Source organism: Haliotis cracherodii, unplaced genomic scaffold, assembly GCF_022045235.1.
Source record: "Haliotis cracherodii isolate W230 unplaced genomic scaffold, xgHalCrac1.p SCAF_42, whole genome shotgun sequence".
NCBI classification, from domain to species: domain Eukaryota; kingdom Metazoa; phylum Mollusca; class Gastropoda; order Lepetellida; family Haliotidae; genus Haliotis; species Haliotis cracherodii.
Genome location: NW_027266300.1, coordinates 507403 through 528861, shown reverse-complemented (window position 1 = coordinate 528861; position 21459 = coordinate 507403). Strand labels below are relative to the sequence as shown.

The 21459-nt window shown below is 42.9% G+C and overlaps 1 protein-coding gene across 4 annotated transcripts in view; it reads left to right on the top strand.

Annotated features, from left to right (window-relative positions):
* LOC139441682 (uncharacterized) overlaps positions 1 to 21459 on the top strand; it is a 56812-nt gene that overhangs the window by 14649 nt on the left and 20704 nt on the right. For all 4 annotated transcript variants that reach the window (XM_071222485.1, XM_071222486.1, XM_071222488.1 and 1 more), the window contains exons 2-3: positions 6171 to 6397; positions 11973 to 12014. In XM_071222485.1, the coding sequence (XP_071078586.1) occupies positions 6217 to 6397; positions 11973 to 12014 (223 nt within the window). In that variant the 5' untranslated portion in view covers positions 6171 to 6216. The remainder of the gene's footprint in view (positions 1 to 6170; positions 6398 to 11972; positions 12015 to 21459) is intronic.

Sequence of the window (21459 nt, the reverse complement as noted above, 5' to 3'; positions counted from 1 at the left end):
CAGCTTCCTGTACAACGCGACCATGTACACACCGCAAGCAATGGTCTCAATGTTGTCACTACCTACTGACACCTATGCACCAACCCCCTGCATATAAGAATATCAGTGATAAACCTAGGATTTTTTAAGGTGGGCCCTTGGGCCAATAGACCTTGAATCTTGTGGGCCTTTCCATGAATGCTGTGGGGCGTGGAGTAAATGCGTATGTCAGTCATTAGTAGGTATGTTTTGTCCTCTGCACAGTAAACAGGCCATAGCTGCCTTCCTTTAGGACAAAAACACATGAAGCATGTAAGACTACATAAAAAAAGCCGCACAATATATTTGTTCTAACAGCATGGTTAACAATTAAGGTTGAAAAATTTAGGCAGCTTGTGTGCATCTGTCAGTGTGGGTTACTGCAGTGAAAAATCAAAGTTAAATCAACACTTGTAAAAAATCGGGCATAGCTGAAGGCAATACTTAAATCTCGGAATCAGTTTTAAATTTGGCATCACACGTAGATCTACGTTATTCGCCCTCGGGCCTACAATATCCAGTTTTGATGTGTTAATTATTACAATAATGTGGCTAGTTTCTGTGGAATATGCATGGGAATAATCTTATCAAAGTCACGTGTGTCTGCAATATAAACGCATTGCTCGTTGTTAAGACTGTGTGACAGAACAGCTTGATACAACACCCTAGACAGACATGTTGAGATTGTTTTTGATCAGTTTTATCTTTGGTGGTGCTTTTGTTGAGCTGTGTGAAGCTTGTGTAACCAGAAAACAGAATCAAAATCTGTACAGATAACTTTCAAAATATCAATTTTGTAAAACCAATGATTTCATGTGGAGACTGTTTTACAAGTGCAGTACAGTCTCTGTCAGGTCTCCTTCAGCAGCTCCCAGAAGCAGGAGCGGCACTTCACTTGCTGCTGGTTTCTGCTGCAACAGAAGCAAATCTTTCTTTTGCTACAAGAAGATAACTGCGTGTTCCGATATTATCACAGTAATTTGGCCAATTCCAACTACAGGAAAAAAGAAATAAACAGCTTCTTTTTATGTCTTCTATGAAAAGAGTTTCCGCAGGGAATTGCGTTTTATTGACAATGAATCTCATCCATCACATGGAGCGGTATGCTGTGGATGCCGCCGCCCTCAGACTGATACTCTCCTTGTGTTCCCAAATACCCCTCATACTCTCTCATATTTCTCCTCTCCTCTCTCATCCCAAGCTGACAGTGTCTCTCCTTATATTCCCCCTCTTCTCTCTCATCCCGGGAGTGTCAGGTCTGGTCAGTGTAGCAGGACCCAGGTGGGCCTCAGTCCCCAGTAGTGTAGTGGGGGATGTCAGGTCTGGTCAGTGTAGCAGGACCCAGGTGGGCCTCAGTCCCCAGTAGTGTAGTGGGGGGTGTCAGGTCTGGTCAGTGTAGCAGGACCCAGGTGGGCCTCAGTCCCCAGTAGTGTAGTGGGGGGTGTCAGGTCTGGTCAGTGTAGCAGGACCCAGGTGGGCCTCAGTCCCCAGTAGTGTAGTGGGGGGTGTCAGGTCTGGTCAGTGTAGCAGGACCCAGGTGGGCCTCAGTCCCCAGTAGTGTAGTGGGGGGTGTCAGGTCTGGTCAGTGTAGCAGGACTCAGGTGGGCCTCAGTCCCCAGTAGTGTAGTGGGGGGTGTCAGGTCTGGTCAGTGTAGCAGGACCCAGGTGGGCCTCAGTCCCCAGTAGTGTAGTGGGGGGTGTCAGGTCTGGTCAGTGTAGCAGGACCCAGGTGGGCCTCAGTCCCCAGTAGTGTAGTGGGGGGTGTCAGGTCTGGTCAGTGTAGCAGGACTCAGGTGGGCCTCAGTCCCCAGTAGTGTAGTGGGGGGTGTCAGGTCTGGTCAGTGTAGCAGGACTCAGGTGGGCCTCAGTCCCCAGTAGTGTAGTGGGGGGTGTCAGGTCTGGTCAGTGTAGCAGGACTCAGGTGGGCCTCAGTCCCCAGTAGTGTAGTGGGGGGTGTCAGGTCTCGTCAGTGTAGCAGGACCCAGGTGGGCCTCAGTCCCCAGTAGTGTAGTGGGGAGGGTCAGGTCTGGTTTGGACAACAGGGTCTTTCTTCCTGTAGCTGTGTCCCTGGCTGGGTTGTTGGCAGGCTGTGGTTATGGTGGATCCCCTTGGTGTGTGAGGTAAAGACCTGTGTGACTGTAGCTGTGTCCCTGGCTGGGTTGTTGGCTGGCTGTGGTTATGGTGGATCCCCTTGGTGTGTGGGGTAAAGACCTGTGTCCCTGTAGCTGTGTCCCTGGCTGGGTTGTTGGCTGGCTGTGGTTATGGTGGAGCCCCTTGGTGTGTGGGATAAAGACCTGCACGTTGCAGTGATTCCTTCACCACACATGGGTTTCATCGGGGACTCCCGTCTGTGAAGATGTTCAGTTTGTTTGTTCAGAAGAAGGGCATGGCTATTAAGCAACAGTGCAGATCTCTTTCCTGGACATATTTTTTCGATTCGTGCTTTCCATAATAAAACATGGTATGATTTGAAGGAGGTTTGTAGAAATAAGTGTGAAAGCATGCCTTCTCGTCTTAATATTCAAGTATTCTCATACTTTCTTGGTGTCATTATGCACCGGTATAAGATAAGATATTTATTGCCTACCATTCCATCAGAAACAGTGGCAATATTCTACAAACTACAAATTTATGGACAGGAAGTACAAAGCAAACAGGTACATTCTACATCTACATGAGATATGTTATAACAATTTCCTTTTGAAACAAGTATAATAGTATGATATAAGGACATGATGTGAGGGTTGATCAAAACTAGGGTAATGTTGGAAATACAAGGGATGTATTTGAAATTGAAAATAAGATCTTAGCAATTGTTTCTGGATGACTGATGGTAAAAATTAGCAAGAATTGTTCTTTTATGGGCAGTGTACCAAATTCTTGTTTATGATTGAGCATTATTTGTAGAAGTCATTCTCTTTCTTGACTATATTTTATTCAGGACATTGCATAGTGTTGCTCGTCTTCTACGACACCGCAAGTTTCACAGTTTCAAAAGTTTGTTGTATTTTATTGAATTTATTAACCAAGGCAACGTTTTGACTTGAAATATTGATATTTGCTTCCAAAGTATGTTTAAGACTGACATTTGTTGAGTTATCTATGTAGGACTGTATACCCAGTTCTGTGTTTTCTTGCCTACTCCTAGTAATGATTTACCAAAACTGAAGCTGTAGTCTCTCTGGAGAAGTGTTTCAATGTTTTAACATTGCAAAACTTACACCCAAAACTTCACAGTTGTATAACATAATTGTATAACATAATTGTATAACACAATTGTTTAACATGATTGGTTCTAGGAAGGGTTGAGAACAATTTTATTGATAACTTGACTGGGATATGATATATATTATATACATGTATAGAGATATTTTAATTTTGTATAGTAACAAATATGACACTAAATAAATTCTGGCAAAATTTGTTAATTTCACATAGAAATATTTGTCTGACAGGTGTGTTTGAAAGCCTAGCTGTAATTCAATGGCAATTCAACCTAGGCAGCATACAGTTCTGAAAAAGCAACACTGTAAGTTCCATTGAGACAGTTAATCCCTATCCACTAAAGATAAAAATACCATGAAGAAGACAAAGATAGCCGGCCAGCTTGTCTCTCTCCCCCCAACACTGGCTGCTCCCATCTGTCGTCTCACAGCAGGGGTTAGGGCTGCCATGTCCAGGATTAACCACTGCCGGCTGCCTATTCTAGCCTTGCTCCAAGGCTGTACTGAATGATAAGTCCATGGGCGTATAGTATTTCTACCCTTACAGTGGGCAAGTCTAGATAAGTGGACAGTACAAGGACACAAGTCTGTTATGGGGACCACTTGTTCTTATTATTCATATAATCTAGAAAGTTTTATTTAAACTAATAATCATTGCCTAAGAGACTTGTGCAAGTCTATGCATGTTGCCGGTTCCTTGAGCAGACTCCCAGTAGGACCCTCTAATCTGGCTCCACTGTGAGGAGCTGAGGCTGTCCTCAAGAACACAAGCTCCTTGTGGGTAGTGAAAGTAGCCTTGCTCCAAGGCTGTACTGCAAGAAAAGTACTTGCACCAAAAATCATACAAAAAAACTTAGCGATCGTACCTAAATAACTTTGGTACCAAGCCAAAGGGGAAATCGTGATGAATGTAAAACTATTTAATTCAGCACCGATGATAGGAACACATTCGTCTGAAAGCATGAGAAAATTAAGAGTTGTGGTGTAATTATTTCGGGAAAAGTCAGATTTAGTCCGATTTCTGGAGTCAAAATCTGAAATTTCGCATCCGCCCTAAATTTGTAAATGGCACTAAGCCAATTTTTAACATATTTCCTTTTTATACACCTTGGTAACCAAGGACTTTCATTGCGAATTAGAGGCCGTTATTGAAAATCAAAATCTGCACTTTTGCCGATTTTACATGTGCGCCATTTTGTTCTCTCGGACAAAGACAAAGCGTGATCACAGCCATCAAATACAGTGACAACGACATGCTTTAGGGCACCAACAAATCTCAGTTGTAATGTTAACAATGTTAAGAAATACATGAGTGTAATTTTGTATTGTAAAATATATATTTTGCATGGGAAAAAAGGCGACAACGATGACTGCAGTGAACGCGTTTCTGCTCGCTGCCGGACAGGCTGCGCAGTACAAGCCGTAGCAATGATGGATTTACGCATAGGCTAGAGGGCCGTCCCTCTATTATATGGTCTCTGATGACACTAAACATAGCGTTCGCTGGTCCTCGGTATCGAATGAAAACAGCAGACAATGTGCAGTGTGTTTGTGTGTTTGTGTGTTTGTGAGGTAAGAGTGCTCTTGACATTAACTCAGCAGAGACGTTTTTTGTAATTAGTTTTGCTAAAACAAAATTTCAAGGTGGTTGCATGTCTCCTTGTTTTTTTGGCATACATAATTAATAAACCCTGGATGGTACACAGGTACAGCTGACAGTTGGGCTGTCATCTGGTGACTAAAAACACTAAGATTGCGTCGCGTACCAACAGTGGAACCAGTTTAGTGTAGGTACACACCAACACCCAAACTCCTGGCAGTGGTGTAGCGGGCGTGGTGTAGACTGAGGGAGTGATGTAGTTACACACCGACACACAAACTCCTGGCAGTGGTGTAGCGGGCGTGTGTAGACTGAGGGAGGGATGTAGTTACACACCGACACACAAACTCCTGGCAGTGGTGTAGCGGGCGTGTGTAGACTGAGGGAGGGATGTAGGAACTCCTGGCAGTGGTGTAGCGGGCGTGTGTAGACTGAGGGAGGGATGTAGGAACTCCTGGCAGTGGTGTAGCGTGCATGGAGTCGACTGAGGGAGGGATGTAGGAACTCCTGGCAGTGGTGTAGCGTGCATGGTGTAGACTGAGGGAGGGTTGGTCGAAACAGGAGCTGAAGGAAGAAAGGACCTAAACTCTCCTGAACTCTCAGCTATTGATTTTAGAGATGAATGTATCAAACATGGCTGTGCTTGGTCTTGGGATGTGTATTTTATTATCATAGTGACAATGAAAATTACTGGAAAATCTTTTTTTCTGACACTGAATCAGTAGTATTGTGAGTAATAAATGTCGACAATAAAGTGTTAGGCGATACGGCTTACATTAATGTCGACAACAGATAGCTTCATGTGCTCTCGGTTTAACATAAGTGTCACATTTACAATGAATGTTATCATGAATCCAGGATTGGTTTGAAAAATCTGATGTTAAAATGAAGGGGTGTACCAATTGCTCCATTGTGACTTGTTTGTGATAATTTTTGTTGTGTGGAAATATTGCTGCTTTGCTGATATTATTCAGTGAATTATTGTGTGGGCCAAACATGGCCGATGTGATCCAACAAATTACTCACTCACTCACTTGCACACTCACTCACACACTCACTCACACACTCACTCACTCACTCACTCACTCACTCACTCACTCACTCACTCACTCACTCACACACTCACTCACTCACTCACTCACTCACTCACTCACACACTCACTCACTCACTCACTCACACACTCACTCACTCACACACTCACTCACTCACTCACTCACTCACTCACTCACTCACTCACTCACTCACTCACTCACTCACTCACACACTCACTCACACACTCACTCACTGTTTGACCTAGAGTTCTCTGACAGATCTTCCTCATCTACAGGTGGTGGATGTCCCCTAGATCTGGGTAGCGACGGCGCCGTGTCGACATGGGGGATGTAGCGGGAGGGGTGTGTGGCCCCGGCACCAGCTCCGCCTCATGTCGCCCTCAGCTCCACCCCGTTGAGCGTCTGTGTGTGACGCTGAAGCCGCCGCCCTTCCCCGGGTGGCTGAACCAGACAGAGGTGGAGACATACAAGAGAGATTGCTCCAGCTGGCGGACATATGAAGGTGAGCTTCAGCCCCTGGCGGAAAGTTGGTAGGGCTGTGTATGATCTGGATTGCACTGCCATGCTCTAACCTGTTTTGCGATACGTATTGCAATATATTTCCATACTCTAACCTGTATTGCGATACGTATTGCAATATATTTCCATACTCTAACCTGTATTGCGATACGTATTGCAATATATTGCCATGCTCTAACCTGTTTTGCGATACATATTGCCACATATTGCCATGCTCTAACCTGTATTGCGATACGTATTGCAATATATTGCCATGCTCTAACCTGTCTTGCGATACATATTGCCACATATTGCCATGCTCTAACCTGTATTGCGATACGTATTGCAATATATTGCCATGCTCTAACCTGTATTGCGATACATATTGCCACATATTGCCATGCTCTAACCTGTCTTGCGATACATATTGCCACATATTGCCATGCTCTAACCTGTATTGCGATACGTATTGCCACATATTGCCATGCTCTAACCTGTATTGCGATACATATTGCCACATATTGCCATGCTCTAACCTGTATTGCGATACATATTGCCACATATTGCCAATTAACATATTCATGAGTTAATCGGTGGCACGAGTGGCCCAGTCGTCTAAGGCGCCGGGATTTGCGGTGCAGAGTTGCTTCCCTTGGGAACGTCAGAAACCTATAATTGTGGGTTCGAATCCCAGTTCGCCCTGATTATGTTTCTAGGTATGTCAGCACCATACCCGTGCTCATGGGTTTCACCGAAGTAGTAAACATCTGTGACCTGCATCACTTCGGGCTTTCCTCCCACATTAAGCTGACACACCGTGATATAACTGGAATACTGTTAAAAGCGGCGTACAAACCCAACTCACTCACTCATTCATTCATTCATGAGTTAATCAGAGTTATACCCTGTATTAATGTCAGATACCATCAGTCAGTGTCCCTCACTATTTTTCCTGTTCAATAAATGTTTAATAAAGAGATTAAAGAATAAAAACAAAACAAGAAATAAATCTGAATCGATGAAAAGATCATCAGAGGCAAGTTGTCTTAGAAAGATACTATTTTCCATCTCCATAGCGATACCTAAATATACTTATTTATTTTTACCCCAATAAACTGCTACATTTACAAACGTATCGCAGTACGTATTACTGAAGATTTTCACCACAATGTACCGGTATACAGGTAATACCGCACATCCTTACAAGTTTGGCAATGACAGCTGTTTGTATGAAATTGGGAAGTAGGTAGGCAGTTGGGTAGGTGAGAATGTGTAAGTGAGATTTGGTAGGTGAGATTGGTAGGTGAGATTGGGTAGGTGAGATTGGGTAGGTGGATATGTGAGATGGGCACAAGTTTTCTCAGAAACTACTGAAGTTACATGATTGAAAGTTGGCGTGCTCATCTAAGAGATACTTGTGAAGACTGAGTTCGAAAATTGGTGCTGTAAATTATTTTTTCACACAGTTACGGCCCTTGGTCTATGTTATTTTACTCAGTGCACAGTGTCTTCAATTCGGACAAGTTTTCTCAGAAACTACTGAAGTTACATGCCAGAAACTCAGCAAGCTTGTATAAGAGATATTTATCAAGACTGAGTTTGAAAATTATTTTTCCAGAGAAGGAGCCTTTTGTGTCTTAAGTTCACCTTGAATCATTTTTCTGATGACATAAAGTGACCCGAGTGCCTGTCTCTTCTTGAGGCTTCATAGGACTCTTTTTTATGTAGATATCATAAACATCCATGATATCTATATGCGCCTATGGCAGGGGATGGTGATATCTGGTTTTCATAAATGTAAGTTGTCCAACTTCAAGAGAACAACTTCTTTGAGTGGCATTTAGTAAGACGAGTTCTATGGATGAACAACTTCTATATTACAATTAGTGCGACGTTTCGGTGTAGATCCTAACACCTTTATCAAGCAAGTGATGGATAGGGCTAAACAACATAGGTATATATATACTTATTGACATGTAAGTTTATACAGTGACTAGTTGATGGACACAGAGAGGTGATTAAGATAATTGGAAGCCAGTGGATGACTAATGAACACAGAGTATGAACACAAGAGAACAGTATGAGCTAGTCTCAGACCCAACAGGAATATGTCACAATATCCTTCATCTATCCTTCACACACACACACACACACACACACACACACACACACACACACACACACACACACACACACACACACACACACACACACACACACACACACACACACACACACACACACACACACCACACCCCTGACACCCCCACCATCGCCACCACCTACACACTTCAATACAAGAAATACCCCTCCCCAAGACAGTGATGAATGCTACAGATTCATAAACACTCTGGTGTAGACAGATGCCCACATCCAAAAGTGATTAAGTCAGCAGAGAATAGGAGAGGTATCTCTTCAGAGAGCATTAAGCAATGATGTGGGAAGATCAGCAATAACCTCACACTGCTGTTGATGTGTGCAAGTATCACCCTAGGTCTGAGAAATACCAGCGTGAAGATAGGTCAATTGTCATGGAGGGTTTATGGTGTGGGTAAATTGTCATGGAGGGTTTATGGTGTGGGTAGATTGTCATGGAGAGTTTATTGTGTGAGTAAATTGTCATGGAAGGTTTATGGTGTGAGTAGATTGTCATGGAGGGTTTATTGTGTGGGTAGATTGTCATGGAGAGTTTATTGTGTGAGTAGATTGTCATGGAGGGTTTATGGTGTGGGTAGATTGTCATGGAGGGTTTATGGTGTGAGTAGATTGTCATGGAGGGTTTATGGTGTAAGTAGATTGTCATGGAGAGTTTATGGTGTGTGTAGATTGTCATGGAGGGTTTATGGTGTGGGTAGATTGTCATGGAGGGTTTGTGGTGTGAGTAGATTGTCATGGAGAGTTTATGGTGTGGGTAGATTGTCATGGAGGGTTTATGGTTTGAGTAGATTGTCATGGAGAGTTTATGGTGTGAGTAGATTGTCATGGAGGGTTTATGGTGTGGGTAGATTGTCATGGAGAGTTTATGGTGTGGGTAGATTGTCATGGAGGTTTATGGTGTGTGTAGATTGTCATGGAGGGTTTATGGTGTGAGTAGATTGTCATGGAGGGTTTATGGTGTGGGTAGATTGTCATGGAGGGTTTATGGTGTGAGTAGATTGTCATGGAGGGTTTATTGTGTGGGTAGATTGTCATGGAGAGTTTATTGTGTGAGTAGATTGTCATGGAGGGTTTATGGTGTGAGTAGATTGTCATGGAGGGTTTATTGTGTGGGTAGATTGTCATGGAGAGTTTATTGTGTGAGTAGATTGTCATGGAGGGTTTATGGTGTGGGTAGATTGTCATGGAGGGTTTATGGTGTGAGTAGATTGTCATGGAGGGTTTATGGTGTGGGTAGATTTTCATGGAGGGTTTATTGTGTGGGTAGATTGTCATGGAGAGTTTATGGTGTGGGTAGATTGTCATGGAGGGTTTATGGTGTGGGTAGATTGTCATGGAGGGTTTATGGTGTGGGTAGATTGTCATGGAGAGTTTATTGTGTGGGTACCGTATATGACCGCAGATAAGCCGATCCCGTAGATAAGCCGAGGTATTAACTTGACCATTGAAATACGAGAGAAAATGATATGACCCGCTGATAAGCCGAACCAGGAAGTGAAAGGCAAAAAACACTGCGAAGTCGGACTGCAAGACATGTGCCGGTACTTGCAGATATTGGAAAATATAACATGGAAAACGTTGTAATTATATTGAAAAAGTCATTATCATTTCTAATAAAGATTTCACAAACCAGTCATCCACTTTCATAATGTGGGAAGTTGTTCCTCTTGTTTTTTTTTTAATCTCATAATGATCGTTATATGTTGTCATCAACAACGAAGCGCCATTTTGTGAATCGGTCTATATAGAATTATGAACCCGTAAGAAAATATATCAGCTAGAGCGAAGACTCGCAGTTTGAATTCAGCATCGTAAGCATGGCGTTTTCGTTTCAAACTCGTGATGAGATTGTCAGTCAGTTAAAATATACCAACTTTTATAACCCCCTTTACACCACTATTGTATGTTAATCCAATTGAATTAAATAAACTATCATACTATGAAAACATTGAATGACCATCTCTTACTCACAGGCTTCTCCAGTTTATTAAACTTATCTCTCGAAAACAAAGGAATTAAGCCCCTACTCCCAACACGATCGCTAAGCACCCACAACTTGAAAATGTTTGTGTAAACAACATGACAATACCAATCGGCCCGTTATGATCAGTGCTCATTTCCTTGTGTACCGTGTTGCTTTTTAAACAACAGTAAGCAATCACAGTGGTCACCATTTGTGACGTCACAGGAAACAGCTGATCACGTTTTTGCAAATGGCGAACGGAATAACTCGCCGATACAGTTGTTTATTTGCCTCTTTCAATAAAGGTAGACATTTGTTCACTATCAATTTATGAACTTTGCAAAACGTACATAATAGCTATTGGCGATTTCTTCTGTAGATTATATATTACAGCTGTGAATTACATATATTGTTACATGTAAAGATTGTGGAGTTCATGAAAAACGATAAACTTTGAACATTCAATTGAAAACTTATTTTCGGAAGTAGTAACATGCATAACATTTTTTTGATAATGACAACATTGGTGTATAATAATAACTTTATTGATAATTTATAACAATAATGGCACTAGTCGTGGCAACTTCCAAACTTTCATGAAGTTGTAATCTATCGGACCGTCATTCAGGCGATGTTTCTGACATGGGTAGATTGTTATAGAGAGTTTATGGTGTGGGTAGATTGTTATTGAGAGTTTATGGTGTGGGTAGATTGTTATAGAGAGTTTAGGGAGGGTTTACGGTGTGAGTATGTATATCTTTCCCAGATGGTGTGTGTGTCTATGTCTCTGTATGTTGTTGTATTCGTTTAGTTCACTGCGTTTCATACAAGGAGTTGTTATGAACTGCAAGTGATTCTATTTGAATAATTTAGTGATCAGTTATCTGGTAATGTCATTTAGTGAATTACTTCTTTGTGATTCATTTGCATGATGAGTATTTTGTAAATGAGATAGTGCTGAGAATGCTAGAGGTGGATGTATTGATGGTCTGTGAGGCAGTTTGGTGATTACTCTAGCTACTTCCTCACCATGACTCGACTCACTGGAGGGGGGCAGTAGAGGGGGGAATGTATTGATGGTCCATGAGGCAGTCTGGTGAATTTTGGAGGGTGGGGTGAGTTTTGGTGAATGGGGTGAGTTTTGGTGGGTGGAATGAAATTTGGAGGGTGGGGTGGGTTTTGGAGGGTAGAGGGTGAGTTTTTGATGGGTGGGGTGAGTTTTGGAGGGTAGGGTGAGTTTTGGGGGGTGGGGTGAGTTTTGGAGGATGGGACGAGTTTTGGAGGGTGGGGGGAGTTTTGGGTGGATGGGGGGAGTTTTGGAGGGTGGGGGGAGTTTTGGAGGGTGGGGCTGGTCCCTTAAGTGATGTATGTACATATGGTTATTCCAATGTTTTCATTGAATCATTGAATCATCGAACCATTGAATGTGTACAAACTGATGTTTGTTTATTTTTTCCAGATATTTGTATTCATGGGAGAGGATCACTTCGATTTGGCTTCGGTGAGTTTTATATTCTTTCCCTATTTACTGTGGTATAGAAGTAGTTTGCTGGTATGTGATAACGATAGTCAATTTTCATTTTTCTTGAAAACAAATGACATTACATCGGTCATTCAATCTGTTTTTGAACACAAAGCTACTTCCTGTAAGTTTGAACAGTGCCAGGGACAGATACCCCGATGACCCTTGTGTCAGTAGTTAGAGAGAGGCTGCCAACATGGGGGCAGTGTCCACTGGTGACAGGAGACTTCGACCCAGGATTATATAACACACGACTGACCGCCTGCATTCGTCTAGTGGTAAAGCATCCGCCCAGAGAACAGGATGGTACTTGTTGTTACCCTGCCTGGTGCTCGGCATTAAGAGGCTAAAACAAGGAGGACTGATCACCTCGGAATCAGTATACTGTGTCTGAGTGGGGTATTCATGTTAAACTGCGGCATGGTATCTCAGTGGGCTAGCACTATAAATCGGCATCGATCCGGACTAGTGCACACACACACACACACACACACACACACACACACACACACACACACACACACACACACACACAACGCACACACACAACACACAAAAACACACACACACACACACACACACAACGCAAACACACAACGCAAACACACAACACACACACAACACACACACAACGCACGCACACGCACACACACACACACACACACACACACACACACACACACACACACACACACACACACACAAAGTCATACTTCCTGTGCCCATACATCCATAACTCCACTGCTTCTGATGTGATGACTGTCACAAAATGATTTCTGAACACAGAGGTTAATTCAGAATATTGGTTTGCACAGAAATAAATTATGAGAACAGTGAAGGAGCAGACAAGATCAATCAACCAACCAGCCAACCAACCAACCAATCAATCGTATTGAAACACAGTTTTAGATTTACAATAAACTTGGGCAATACAAAGGTCAAAGGTCAAATAAGTGGCCTCACCAATAAGTAACTGTTCCTAGAATTCATGTCAGTGCTCTCTCGAATGTCAGCAATATTGTCACGGTCGATTGTTGTCAAACAGGTATGTCTCCGTTTTTTTAATCCAGAGTAGTGTAGGAAGCTTTCACGGATTTTGTGTTTACAACTGAGTACCACATCAGCACTTGACAAGTAGATAAGACACAGGCCGCAAACTGCCCTCTTGTCACTCTTATATACACACAGCCAACCTTCCACCCATCGGTTCTGGAGACCCCCAATACACCCAGCCAACCTTCCATCCATGGGTTCTGGAGACCCAAATACACACAGCCAACCTTCCATCCAGGGGTTCTGGAGACCCCAATACACACAGCCAACCTTCCATCCAGGGGTTCTGGAGACCCCAATAGACACAGCCAACCTTCCATCCATGGGTTCTGGAGACCCCAATACACACAGCCAACCTTCCATCCATGGGTTCAGGGGACCCCCAATACACCCAGCCAACCTTCCATCCATGGGTTCTGGAGACCCAAATACACACAGCCAACCTTCCATCCAGGGGTTCTGGAGACCCCAATACACACAGCCAACCTTCCATCCAGGGGTTCTGGAGACCCCAATAGACACAGCCAACCTTCCATCCATGGGTTCTGGAGACCCCAATACACACAGCCAACCTTCCATCCATGGGTTCAGGGGACCCCCAATACACACAGCCAACCTTCCATCCAGGGGTTCTTGAGACCCCAATACACACAGTCAACCTTCCATCCATGGGTTCTGGAGACCCCCAGTAGACACAGCCAGTAGACACAGCTAACCTCAGCTAACCTCAGCTGCTTCCTGTATGTAGAGAGGAAAGAATGCTTCCTGTATGTAGAGAAGACAGACTGCTTCCTGTATGTAGAGAGGACAGACTGCTCCCTGTATGTAGTGAGGACAGACTGCTTCCTGTATGTAGAGAAGACAGACTGCTTCCTGTATGTAGTGAGGACAGAATGCTTCCTGTATGTAGAGAGGATAGACTGCTTCCTGTATGTAGAGAGGACAGACGGCTTCCTGTATGTAGAGAGGATAGACTGCTTCCTGTATGTAGAGAAGACAGAATGCTACCTGTATATAGAGAGGATAGACTGCTTCCTGTATGTAGAGAAGACAGACTGCTTCCTGTATGTAGAGAGGACAGACTGCTTCCTGTATGTAGAAAGGACAGAACGCTTCCTGTATGTAGAGAGGACAGAGTGCTTCCTGTATGAAGAAAAGACAGACTGCTTCCTTTATGTAGAGAGGATAGACTGCTTCCTGTATGTAGAGAAGACAGACTGCTTCCTGTATGTAGAAATGACAGAATGCTTCCTGTATGTAGAGAGGACAGAGTGCTTCCTGTATGTAGAGAAGAGAGACTGCTTCCTGTAGGTAGAGAGGATAGACTGCTTCCTGTATGTAGAGAGGACAGACTGCTTCCTGTATGTAGAGAGGATAGACTGCTTCCTGTATGTAGAGAAGATAGACTGCTTCCTGTGTGTAGAGAGGAAAGAGTGCTTCCTGTATGTAGAGAGGACAGAGTGCTTCCTGTATGTAGAGAAGATAGACTGCTTCCTGTATGTAGAGAGGATAGACTGCTTCCTGTATGTAGAGAGGACAGACTGCTTCCTGTATGTAGAGAGGACAGACTGCTTCCTGTATGTAGAGAGGACAGACTGCTTCCTGTATGTAGAGGGGACAGAATGCTTCCTTAACTGGATTTGAGTTCCAATGATAGACTCCTGCCATCAATATCTGGACCAGGCAAACAGTCCATTACATTTGAATCCTCCAATTGGAGATGTATCATGATAACGTTGATGTTCCTCTTGAAGTGAAGAAACCCGGCGGCTGAATGTGTTATCACATGGTTCATGGATCCGCCCGTCCAAAGTTCACAGAGATGGAATGAAATTAAGATTTGAAGTACCATGCTTCTTTCTTCCTGCTCGGTCAGAGAACAAATGTCAGACATGAAAAACTCACGAGTAGATCGATATTGGAAGAATTGTGAACTCTTTGACTTGAAACCCACTAGAAGTTCACCCAGTAAGGTGTGATTCAGTCTGTGACCACCCAGTGAGGTGTGAGTCAGTCTGTGACCACCCAGTAAGGTGTGATTCAGTCTGTGACCACCCAGTGAGGTGTGAGTCAGTCTGTGACCACCCAGTGAAGTATGAATCAGTCTGTGACTGCCCAGTGAGGTGTGAATCAGTCTGTGACCACCCATTGAGATGTGAGTCAGTCTGTGACCACCCATTGAGATGTGAGTCAGTCTGTGAGTGAGGTGGGAGTCAGTCTGTGAGTGTTGTGTGAGTCAGTCTGTGAGTGTGGTGTGAGTCAGCCTGTGAGTGAGGTGTGAGTCAGTCTGTGAGTGTGGTGTGAGTCAGTTTGTGACCACCCAGTGTGGTGTGAGTCAGTCTGTGACGACCCAGTGTGGTGTGAGTCAGTGTGTGAGTGAGGTGTGAGTCAGTCTGTGAGTGTGGTGTGAGTCAGTCTGTGAGTGTGGTGTGAGTCAGTCTGTGAGTGTGGTGTGAGTCAGTCTGTGAGTGTGATGTGAGTCAGTCTGTGAGTGTGGTGTGAGTCAGTCTGTGAGTGAGGTGTGAGTCAGTCTGTGAGTGTGGTGTGAGTCAGTCTGTGAGTGTGGTGTGAGTCAGTCTGTGAGTGTGGTGTGCGTCAGTCTGTGAGTGTGGTGTGAGTCAGTCTGTGAGTGAGGTGTGAGTCAGTCTGTGACCACCCAGTGAAGTATGAATCAGTCTGTGGCCGCCCAGTGAGGTGTGAATCAGTCTGTGACCACCCATTGAGAAGTGAGTCAGTCTGTGACCACCCATTGAGATGTGAGTCAGTCTGTGTGTGAGGTGTGAGTCAGTCTGTGAGTGTGGTGTGAGTCAGTCTGTGAGTGTGGTGTGAGTCAGCCTGTGAGTGAGGTGTGTGTCAGTCTGTGAGTGTGGTGTGAGTCAGTCTGTGACCACCCAGTGTGGTGTGAGTCAGTCTGTGACCACCCAGTGTGGTGTGAGTCAGTGTGTGAGTGAGGTGTGAGTCAGTCTGTGAGTGAGGTGTGAGTCAGTCTGTGAGTGAGGTGTGAGTCTTGTCTGTGAGTGAGGCGTGAGTCAGTCTGTGACCACCTAGAGCGACCAGACAAGCAGACACGGAGTGCCAGGGGCTCCATCCTGCTTGTTGTGGACACTCGCTACTCCAGTTCCTCATCTCCAGGCCATTTTGTCTTCACACTTGATGTGTCTTACTTGTCTGTTGAAGACTTACACATGTTCTCAGGAGATTTATAAACCCCAAAACAAATTGCCTTGCATCTATTCTGTCTCGGGAGTGAAGTCCTTAATAAGCGCTTTGCCCACCTTCCGTCTCCCTGATTAACACTGATTAGCATCTCGGGGTCGTCAGAGAGGAATGTACCAATACTTCTCTCTTCCCATCACAGATTCACCATCTTAAATGTTGCAAAAATTGATTTGATGCTCTTTCTTCAAACAGCTCCAAATGCATGCATAGTGTGTAGAGAAATCTGTCTTGACACTTGCTTGAAGAAATTCACTTTGAGACAGGCTTACGTAATGGTCTGAAGATGAAGTTGGCGCTGTTTCTTTAGATTAGCTTATGTCACATCCATCTTCCTATTTGTTCTGACTGGTGGTTTCCGCAGTGTGTATTTATGAAGGTTTTTATATTAGAAGAGAACAGGTATTCAGAACTAAAAATTGCCTGTAAAGTTTTTTTAATGAATATTGAAGAATCATTAACATGAAATTCACTTTGAGCTGGATAAGTGCCTCCTTTTGAATACACTGTAAAAATGTAAAGAAAGATCCTCTAGAAAATGTAAGTCTTTGAATAATGGTACACTTTGCCATGTTCTGTACAGTCTTTAATATACCTCCTGTAACATGGATGTGACTTCTTCAGTGGATGGCACAATTAGGATATGCATTAAATCCTGGAATAAATTTATAGTGTGAGATTTAACGGGACATTAACACCTACTCTGACTAAAGTCTTTGTACAAAATGTCAAGTTTGATGTTTGTTGTGGTATTCAACACATATTCCTTTTTTTGTAAAATTTCACATTTTGACTTTGTTTCAAACATGGTTTCAAAATACATATTTGGCTCTGAAAACATCTTTTCCTGAAAATTGGCAGACTGAGGCTGTCCTTGTATACTCGCTCGTCATATACCAGAACTGTTCACGAGGTACATAAAATTGGTATTACGCGGGAGTGAGTATATATTACTTACTTGTCGCTTATAATTTAACTGTCATGTGTGAATAGACAGACATCTACGCGATCAACAGCTTACTCCAATTGAGTGTAACGACAGACCTATATATTTTCAAGTCTTTGGTTTAACCGAATAATACTTTAAACACATCCAAAGTTGATACTTGATAATTAAATACCATACAACAGCCCACCTTTAGAATTCAGGGGTCTGTTTGACAAAGCTGTGACAGCACTAATCAGAACTCCCATACTTTAACATAGACTTACGACTGTCGTTGGGCTACAGTTGCCTTGTAGAACGGGGCCCTGCACCACAAAGTTTACAATCACGTCACATGATTTGTGGAATGTTTGCAAGATCCACCCTGTGACGTCAGCAAAGCAACAGGGTTCCTCAGGTGTCATCAAGTGTGCTTAAGCTCCTCTCTGTGATCTATCATCTCTACACACAATGTCATTGAAAAAGCCCAGGGATGTTGGGAGTTTTCAATATTTGTTAGTGAAACTTGTTCCTGCAGTACATAAGCATGCGTTTTGGTATCACACAACATGTAGTATAGCTGTATGTTTATAACACAACATGTAGTACAGCTGTATGTTTATAACACAACATGTAGTACAGCTGGATGTTTATAACACAACATGTAGTATAGCTGTATGTTTATTACACAACATGTAGTACAGCTGGATGTTTATAACACAACATGTAGTACAGCTGGATGTTTATAACACAACATGTAGTACAGCTGGATGTTTATCACACAACATGTAGTACAGCTGTATGTTTATAACACAACATGTAGTATAGCTGGATGTTTATTACACAACATGTAGTACAGCTGGAGTTTATTACACAACATGAAGTACAGCTGGATGTTAATAACACAACATGTAAAGCTGGATGTTTATAACACAACATGTAGTACAGTTGTATATTTATTACACAACATGTAGTACAGTTGTATGTTTATTACACAACATGTAGTACAGTTGTATGTTTATTACACAACATGTAGTATAGTACAGCTGAATGTTTATTACACAACATGTAGTACAGCTGGATATATATTACACAACATGTAGTACAGCTGTATGTTTATTACACAACATGTAGTACAGCTGGATGTTTATTACACAACATGTAGTACAGCTGTATGTTTATTACACAACATGTAGTACAGCTGGATGTTTATTACACAACATGTAGTACAGCTGGATGTTTATTACACAACATGTAGTATAGTACAGCTGTATGTTTATTACACAACATGTAGAATAGCTGGATGTTTATTACACTACATGTAGTACAGCTGTATGTTTATTACACAACATGTAGTGCAGCTGTATGTTTATTACACAACATGTAGTATAGCTGTATGTTTATTACACTACATGTAGTATAGTACAGCTGTATGTTTATTACACAACATGTAGTACAGCTGTATGTTTATTACACAACATGTAGTACAGCTGGATGTTTATTACACAACATGTAGTACAGTTGTATGTTTATTACACAACATGTAGTACAGCTGTATGTTTATTACACAACATGTAGTACAGTTGTATGTTTATTACACAACATGTAGTACAGCTGGATGTTTATTACACAACATGTAGTACAGCAGTATGTTTATTACACAACATGAAGTACAGCTGTATGTTTATTACACAACATGTAGTACAGCTGGATGTTATTAAATGGGTCATCTCTTCACAGGCGAGTAATAAATTTGATTTACTGAAATAGAAGGAATATATAACTGCCTGTAGTCAGCAGCTATTATCAGAGGTGTTCAGATTTATCAATGTGCGCTAATGCTCAATCTCTGAACTGTGTTTATAGTTTGTGTTTAGGGTGTTCATCAGCTTGGTTGGTTGGTTGGTTTGCTGTTTTACGCCACACTCAGCAATATTCCAGCTATATGACGGCGGTCTGTAAATAATCGAGTCTGGACCAGACAATCCAGTGATTGATATCATGAGCATCGATCCACGCAATTTGGATCGATGACATGCACCAACCGAGTCAGTGAGCCTGACCACCCAATCCCGTTAGTCGCCTCTTACGTGAAGTTTAATCAGCAGTCCACTTTAATAGTTGTCTAAGCCTGGGGTGCTTATTGCAGTGAATACGGTACCTTCTTCCCCCTGGTTACAACATGTGATCGAAGACACACCACGAGCTGCAGATAAAGAGTGAGCTGTGTCAGAAGGATGGATGATCGACTCATTGACACAGAATGCATGTATCCCAGCATCCCCCATGGTGTGAGGAGGCCGAGACTTGACTATTTATCATCGTCTTGTTACAGGGATGTTTCTTGTCTGGTCCTTCTCAAGATTAAAGGAGTTTCCAGGTTCCCTGACAACAAACTGGCTGCACCATGTTTTCTGGCTCAACACTTGCTGGATGCCTGTATTTGTTCATTACAGCTAATTTAAAAAGAAAAAGCCTTTCTAAAAGTCACAAAGTCTGCTTATTAAAAACTTCAAAGCCTGTGGCTTATTAGTAAAAAATAACCTGATCTGCTTCAAACACCTTTGATATCGTGACCCCATTCTCATATCTTCTCATGGTAAAGTGAGTTTTTCTTGGATTCGTACAAATCAATAAATTCAATTCCAAAACAAATAATAATTTCCTATTGTGCCGGGGGGAAGTTGTGTGTGAAGAACTGTTTTATGAGTGATCATTTCCTGTCCACCATGCTTAATTCTTCGTTTAGGGGCAGGCAGGAGGGGTAAAGTCTCACTCAGCTGGGATCAAGCCTTCATTAGGAAAAAGATTTAATGAAAACACTTTTGTGATTTAGGCGACTAATATCACTGAAAACAAAGGAGGTGTACTAAATAGATGGGATAGCCTTGCTGTCTGATTCCGCGCTGATTCCCTTCCTTGTGGGCTGCAGGTGGTGGGCCAGTCCTCAGTGGTTGTTCACATGCTGGAGGAGCCAGGTTTTGTTGTTTGTTGTAATAGGGGTTGTCAGCATCCGAGCATGTCTCGAGTTGAACCGTGACCGTCAATCAGCTCGCGACTGCTGATTATGATGATCTTCATTCACCATCACTGCGTCCTGTTGGACTCCGGGTTGCACGACCAGATGAAAACTTGCATTCATCTTGCCACTTGTACCCAAATGTCCTCTTGTAAAATGTTTTTTTAATTATTTTTTCTTATTATGTTATAATTTATGATCTATGTTATAAATATTTTAGAAATTATGAAACTGTTTTTTGTCAGTTCATGAAGGACAAAAGTCCTGTGCCTCCACCTCAGCATGAACTTGTCCATAGCTGCAGAAGATGTCATCACACTGTCTACCTACAGACCTGACACTGTCTACCTACTGACCTGACACTGTCCACCTACAGACCTGACACTGTCCACCTACAGACCTGACACTGTCCACCTACAGACCTGACACTGTCTACCTATAGACCTGATACTGTCTACCTACAGATGTGACAACTGTGCCTTGATATTCCACCGCTTTAATTGTTGGCCAATGTTTGTACTGGCTTAACTTACTACACGACTTCCTTGTGTATTGATTACACAGAAAGCTGCCAGGTCTGCTCAGTGGAGAGGAGTAACTAAGTATTGGCCGTGCAGCGCCAGTTGGTCTCAAGTTAGATAGATGATGGCAATATTAACTCAAGTTCACAAGTCGATAGTATGTAACATTTTTCTTGTTTAAGTTACAATTGAGTTGCTGAGTGGCACACAGTCGATAGATAAGTTTCTTTTCCCTTGGAAGATGGAAGCTCTTGCCTGAAAATCTATTTTCCATTCCATTCAATCCAATCAAGTGACTATGGTTCTCTCATCAGTGAATGTGGAGTACAATATGTAGCCATATATATGTCTACACGGACACCGCTACCTCTAGAGGCCTATAGAGATGAAGTGTGAACTGTAGCTCACCTGGTTTGGTAGCATGTACACAGGTCTAGACACCCATGCTTGCATGTCTTCAGGCCTATAGAGATGAAGTGTGAACTGTAGCTCACCTAGTCCGGGAGCATGTACACAGGTCTAGACACCCCATGCTTGCATGTCTTCAGGCCTATAGAGATGAAGTGTGAACTGTAGCTCACCTAGTCCGGGAGCATGTACACAGGTCTAGACACCCCATGCTTGCATGTCTTCAGGCCTATAGAGATGAAGTGTGAACTGTAGCTCACCTAGTCTGTGAGCATGTACACA